The sequence below is a fragment of the Lactuca virosa genome, chromosome 5 (assembly GCF_052849685.1).
Source record: "Lactuca virosa cultivar CGN04683 chromosome 5, Lactuca_virosa_CGN04683_v6, whole genome shotgun sequence".
Classification (NCBI taxonomy): Eukaryota; Viridiplantae; Streptophyta; class Magnoliopsida; order Asterales; family Asteraceae; genus Lactuca; species Lactuca virosa.
Genome location: NC_136430.1, coordinates 274,823,076 through 274,830,352, shown reverse-complemented (window position 1 = coordinate 274,830,352; position 7,277 = coordinate 274,823,076). Strand labels below are relative to the sequence as shown.

General features: G+C 37.8%; 1 protein-coding gene across 1 annotated transcript; it reads right to left on the bottom strand.

Moving 5' to 3' along the window:
- Positions 1-574: 574 nt before the first annotated feature.
- LOC145112774 (uncharacterized) lies at positions 575-1,033 on the bottom strand. The gene is made up of 2 exons (XM_079048903.1): positions 865-1,033; positions 575-768 (listed from the first exon to the last, which is right to left on the bottom strand). The coding sequence occupies exons 1-2, from the start codon at positions 1,031-1,033 to the stop codon at positions 575-577; spliced, it is 363 nt and encodes a 120-aa protein (XP_078905029.1).
- Positions 1,034-7,277: the final 6,244 nt, after the last annotated feature.

Here is a 7,277-nt window from a genome sequence, read left to right as displayed (position 1 = left end):
GTGAGCTATGGAGCTCATGTCATGAGTTGTTAACTGGGCTAGTTGTTCGGGCTAAATTAAATGGAGCATGAGGTGGGCTTTAAATTCACAAACTGAACTCGGGTTGCCTCCCGAGAAGCGCTTCTTTTTGTTGGAGTCATGAGTTGGACTTTGTGCCGCCTCACGTTGAATCTTTAGGAGTTTCCATCACCATTGGTAGCTTTCAAACCTTCTATCTTTTCTTGTAAGCTTGTACCCTCCATAGATAAGCCTTTTTAGAGTTCTCATTTTTAACCTTAGCGTCACCCTCTTCAAGTGTCCTTTTCACCCCTTTATTCTCCACAGGTTTAAGTTTCACTTTTTCCTCACTCTTTAGTTCCATAGGTTCAACCTTCTTTTCCAAAGTTAGTTGTTTTAATTATGAAGTAACCTCTTCTTCATCACTAGACACTAAATCTTCTTCACTCTCCTTACTCACCGTACCTGTTAGAGTTTTGTAAGCAAAAACTTCAGAAAATGTTGGAAAGGATGCTCTTGGCTTTGTACGTTTGACTTGTTGAATTGACTGAATTTCCTCTTCCATTAATTTTTCCAATTATTCAAGCTCATTTTCTTCATTTATATTGAATACTTCACCTTGAGCATAATTATTCTGAAAACCATCTTCCACTCCAAAGGTAACTTCTTCATCTCCAACTGTCAATGTAAGTTTAGACTCACGAATGTCAACCAAGGCTCGAGCAGTATTAAGTAAAGGGTGACCAATAATTATTGGGACATTGGTATCTTCTTTCATATCCAAAACAAGAAAATCATTTGGAAAAACAAATTTCCCAATTTTGACCAATATATCCTCAACTATGCCTCAAGGATGAGTCACTGAACGATTAAGCACGTGAATCGTCATTCTAGAAGCCTTTAAATCTGGAAGATTTAGCTTTTGATAGAACGAGTAAGGAATTAAATTTATGCTTGCTCTAGAATCGGCTAAAGCGTAAGTCTTCATGTTATTTCCAAATTCACACGGGAGAGTGAGGCGTCCATGATCTCCCATTTTCTTTGTTAATTCACCCTATACCACTTTAGAACTCTGCTCACTAAGGGTCACCTTGGAATTCTTTTCTAACTGTTGGCGAGTATCGAGTAAGTCTTGCAAAAATTTAGCATATTCAGGAACTTGGGACAACGATTTAATAAAAGGAGTGTATAGGAATATCATTCACTTGCTCCACAAATTTTAAATGTTCCTGCTCCAATTGGTGAATTTTTTCTCTAGAAGGAAATGGTAGCGGAGGATGATAAGTTTCAACATCCGCAAAAATTTTCTGATTAGACCCACCACCACGTCGTGAGACTGGTATGCTCACGTCGTGAGATCGTAGATTCAGCATAAATTTTTTCTTCAATCTTCGACTTCTTAGGCTGCGGTCGGGGCTGATGTTGCTCTACTTCTAGGGCTTCTAGGAACTCAGATATAGTATCTTCTTCAGTTTCGATCACCATGACTTGCGGTTGAGGCTTTTTGTCAGGAATTTTTGGAGAGTCTTTCATTAACCAACGCAGTTAATTGTCCAAGTTGAGCTTCTATGTTTTGGATTGATGCTTGATGATTCCTTAGCAAAGCTTCCTGGTCCCTCATGAGAATTTGTTGGTCTCTTATCATCGCATCGGTCTCATCATGTCGTTTTTACGAAGCCTCCATGACTCTAGTTGGCATGGACTCTAAATCGACCTTCTTTTTAGGTGGAGGTTGCTCTTTTTGATAAAAACCTCAGCCAATTTGCCTAAATTTTTCTCCTTTTTTATTTTTATATTTATCATATGGCAACCACACTTTCTTTTGCTTCCTCCAATCTTCATCGTATTTTTCTCCACTTGAGTATCATACTTGATCCTTCTTATTCCTGTTCTCGTCCAAATGTCAATGTTTAGTCAAATGTGGACCGTTGCATCTTTCACAACCCACACAAATAGCATGTATGGATTGGTCCATCTTAGTCATTCTTCGGTCCATAGTGTTTAGCATAGCTAAAAAAGCTGACATATATTCAGAAGTGCCACTCCCAATGCCTTTCGCTCCATCATGTCTAAGATTGTGGTATTAACGTGAATGCTTAGAAAACTCTTCAATTAATTCCTTAATCTCACTGGGATTTTTCTTTGTTAAAGGTCCTTGAGAATCAAGCAGTTGCCTTGTCATCACGTTTACCCCATCATAGAAGAGTGATACTTCTTATTGCTCATTCAAATCATTTTGGGGACAATTTATTATAATGCCTTGTATTGTTCCCATGCCTCGTAGAGTGACTCACCCTGTTGTTGCTCGAAGTTTTCTATGGCTCTCTTGAGTTTAGTAACTTTAGAAGGTGGGCAAAAATGTTCTAGGAATTGTTCACGCATTTGCGCCCAAGTAGTAATTGTACCGGGTGGAAGTGCCTTTAGCCAATCCCTAGCAGCTCCTTTAAAGGTAACATGAAGCATTCTCAAAAGCACCGTCCATCTTGGAACATTTGGGATGTTGAAGTAATCAGCTATGGCATTGAATTCATCAAGGTGCTTGTAAGCATCCTCATGATCTTTCCCAGAAAATGGAACTTCCTTAAGCACCAAAAGAATATGCCCTTTAGCTTGAATGTTGCGGTAGCGGGGATTGCAGGTTGCACTAGACCGGGACAGATGTCCTCTCGAATTCTTTTCTTGTATGCCTCCATGGAGATGTTGCAATATTCACCATCTCGTCTTTTGGCTCGTTTTCTGGTTCGCTCTCTTCTTTTTCTAATTTGGGTTCGGACTCGTATTCGGATTCGTGAAGATTAGGATTTTGCTCAAAGCTCTTAAACTTTCTTTCGTTCTTTGAGGAATTGCTCGATTCACCCACGTTCTTCCCTTTCTTCTTTCCGAAAACTGATTTAAGATCTTTGAAAGATGACTTCTTTGGTGTTTGGGTTTCTCCTACATTCTTATCCGTCTTTTTACGAATGGCTGACTCAGGATCTTCAAGCGGTGGTATCAAACGTGTGTTGGATCCACAGATCATACGCTACTGCAACAAAAAAAACGTAAAATTGAACAAAAACTACATAAAAAGTCCTACTGAATGCCCACCATGACGTGTTAGGGAATACCACCTTGTGTTGTCGTAGAAAATCCAAATAGAAAGGAAAAAATGAAAACAAATGTAAAACAGCCGAGCTCACGTCATGAGCTTAAGGCTCACGTCATGAGTCTAGTTCTGAAAAAAACTAATGCTCAAAATTAACTTTTTGAGGGTTTACCCCACAAAAAGGATTGATTAACCTAAAGCACATAAATTTTAAACTAAATAGTCGTTCCCAGGTAACGACGCTAAAATCTTGATGGTCGAAATATTACTACACCTAAGTTTACCTCCTATCTAAGTAGCTTTTCAACTAAACGCAATGTACCTTTTCGAAAATAATATAGCACAAATAGTCGGGTATCGAACACAAAGAATGGATTTAATTAACTAATTTAACTACTAAAAAGTAATCTAAAAAAGCAAAAGTTAATTGGGTTTCTATCGGATTTTGCAAGTTCAGAGAAACTTAATCACTTAACTATCACATTCAATCAATTACTAAAAACACTTATGTTTAGTTTGAATCCACTTCTTCTCTATGGTTAGCTACTAATTATGGATAATTCGAGTTGGTTACCATTTATTATATTATTAGTAATATAAGTCCAACTTTACTAATGTTAACTAATTCATGTAAAACTATGCATGGTTACACACAATCAAACACAAAATCAGTTATTGATTATGAATGGGCTATGTAAGATTTATTAAGCAAACACAATTATGGTCATAATTTATGTTCTCCAGCACAACTAAATTTAATTACATCAATTACATATCTAAGATTTTGTCCATCCTAGCTCTAGCAATTTAATGGTCACTAAATCACTAGGTGTCAAGTTCATGCAATTTAATAGTCACTAAGCTACACAGAACATGAATTCAAGCAATTTAAGTATCAAATATTAGCATGCTAGGTATTAACAATAAAATACAATCACATAACCAACTAGTAAAATCCAGTATTAATAAAACAATCCATGATGTTGAAGCTTCATCTAGCTAAACAGAAGCTGCTAGATTCAGCTACTCATGGTTGAAATCAAACACATAAATTCAATAAATAAGAACATAATTGAATGTACCATTCTAAGTTATAGTTATGATCTCCAATCAATTCTTCTTCCTTGGATGCTTAACACTTGAATTCCCTGGCTTCTTTTTCTCTAGAATTCTCTCTCTAAAACCTCCAAATCTCTAGAAGATCTCCCAAATTCGTAAGTGCCAACAATATATATATATATATATATATATATATATATATATACATATAGTTTTTGGTAATTACCCTGCTCACGTCGTGATATATATATATATATATATATATATATATATATATATATATATATATATATATATATATATATATATATATTGTTTTTGGTAATTACCCTGCTCACGTCGTGAGATATAAATATGGCAATATCAATTCATGAAACCATATTTTCATAAACTTGTGAACTCACCAACTATTTCTATAGTTGACGCTCGTTTTACATGCTTTTTCTAGAAATAATTTGTAAGTGGCCGAATGATTCATCATCATAAGTATGTTACATCAAGTGGAAAATGTTATTGTGTTTTTGGCTTTTGAACAATGATGTTTATTTTGAGATTTGTCTTTGATGTGTTTTAAACATGTATTTTAAACTATAAATGTTTTTATTATGGTGATGTATCTTTAACTTTTGCTATGAAACCGTTATCGTTGTCATGCCTCGTGTTTCCGCTTTAGCGGGGTGTGACAGAAATGGTATCATAACCAAAGGTTATAGAGAACATCAGTCTTCTTTTAGAAGACCAAAACTATAACCGAAACATAGAAATTTTGAGACATCGAACATATTTTAATATTCTAACGTCCGAAAAATAATGACATAAAATTTTTGTTTTTTTATTAATAAATAGTTAATACATAAAATTTCCATAAAACCAAGGTAATCAATATTTATCAAAACATCATCAAATCAGAGTAAATCACAGAATGCGGAAACATGTGGTGTGTGCTCCATAATCATCTTGAGTTATTCCATTTGAAAACCGAAGCACCCTAAACATAAACTAAAAACCATAAGCACAAAGCTTAGTGAGTTCCCCAAGATACCACATAGCACACATATATAAATCACATACTGGGCCCCCGCCCTCCTTCGGGCCTCGCCCAGTCTGGAGTCCCACTCATCCTCGGGCCCCGCTCGGATTACAAATCTGTCAATCACAGTCCTCACCAAACATTGGGCCCCACCGGATACACACATAATCATATAACCATATAATCATATAAACATATGACCTTACTAGCACATGCGATAATCACAAAGATTATAGCATACCATACAGTGATCGAGCCCTGCCCGGCATCGGGCCTTGCCCGGTAAGCATAAAACAGGTACTAATAACCAACATACAATATACTCATCAGGCCTCGCCAGGCATCGGGCCTTGCCCGGTAAGCATACCATCTCATAACGCATGCAAACGTTACGCAGACATCTAGTATTCTAACATAAAAACCATGGGCCATCATTGGTGCCTTCGACCCGCTAAACCCAGTAAGGAAACTTACATCGCATTGCCGAATCATACAGACGATCCATGGCTGCTAGCTGACAGATCCCCGAACTGTCAAAATCAAAACAACACTCAATCAACAATTGGGTTCCAATCCATAATCATAAATCCATACTCTGGGTAAAAAGACCATTTTACCCCTAACCTAGCTTGGCCCAGGACTAAGGCCCAAACTCATAATCTGAAAGGCCCAAAATCCAAATAATCAACCAAGGCCCAAACAAATATGGCCCAATTTTCCAAATTGGGCCCAAACCCCTTACATGGGCCTTACCGTATAGCCGAACCAAATTCTCCTAGTCAAAAACACTTGTACTCAGATGGCCCATTAATAACTCAAACACCCAAGCCCAAAAGAAAGCCCAAACTAGAAGCCCAAATGCAAAAATCCTCCTGACTGGGTATGCGGGGCGTACTCAGTTGTATGTTGCGCGTACATGCAGTTTAGGTTGTACGCTGCGCGTACATAGTTGTATGCCCAACGTACTCATCCATTAAGCCCAAATCGACATTAAACTCTTAATGCTTAAGTTCAGATGTCCAAACCACAGATCTAAGTACTAGTAAGTGTCAAGAACCATAAAGTCACTGACTTAGTGAATTTGCATGCCTCAAAAGAACCCAACTACATAATTAAGTATTACACATCACCAAATGGATACCATCTCATGCATGGGGGATTCCAACTCCTAAAGGAGACAACTTTATGCATCTAGAACCTCAGAAACACCAAGAGTGGCAACTCATAGCTCCTGGAGTGGTACTAAACCACTAGATCTCATTCTTGGGGCCAAAATGAAACAAAAACTCCAACAAAATATATCTAAGCCAAAAATGAACAAGATCAAAGTTTTTCACCTCAAACAAGCTGGAAATGAAGCATATAGTCAAGATCCACAAGCACTTCCTTGATCCACAACCTTGCACCAAACTCCTTCTTCTTGGAAATGACCTAAAAACACCAAAATACACACCATGAGCTCAAAAACACAACCATGGAGGCTAAGGGACGATTTATAGGGTTTTGGGGACTTGGAGGCTAGTAGAGAGGCTAGCCCAAAAGACTTAATGTGTTTATATAGGGTACACATCCAAAAATTAGGGTTTTCCTTTACCCCTCGTATGCCCTGCGTACTCCTCGTACGCCCAGCGTACGAGGTCTCGCAACCCAGATCAAACCCTCGTAGTACGCTAAGTGAACACCACATTATGCCCAACGTAATGCCCTTCGCATCAGTATGCCCTACGTACTCTCTAGGTACGCTGCGTACTAGGGTTTCCTCTTAAACCCTTAGGCACTCCGAAGGCCATAACTTCTTCGTTATAAATCTGATTCTGACGATCCTTATATCCATGAAAAGGTAACGAGAAGCTCTACACTTTAGGCAACTCATACCTACCTTACCATATCCCGAACAAACATCCATTTTTCCATAAAATCCTGAGCTAACATATTACCAAAATACCCTTTGGATGCAAAGCACAAACTGAATACCCAGATCATCCAATTTACATCACCCACCCCCAAATGAGTCAAAATCTTAATTATTCAAGGGTCCCTAGGTTTGCTATTACCCAATCCTTGATCACCACCCCGAAAAAGGAAATGATTCGAAACAGCACGTTA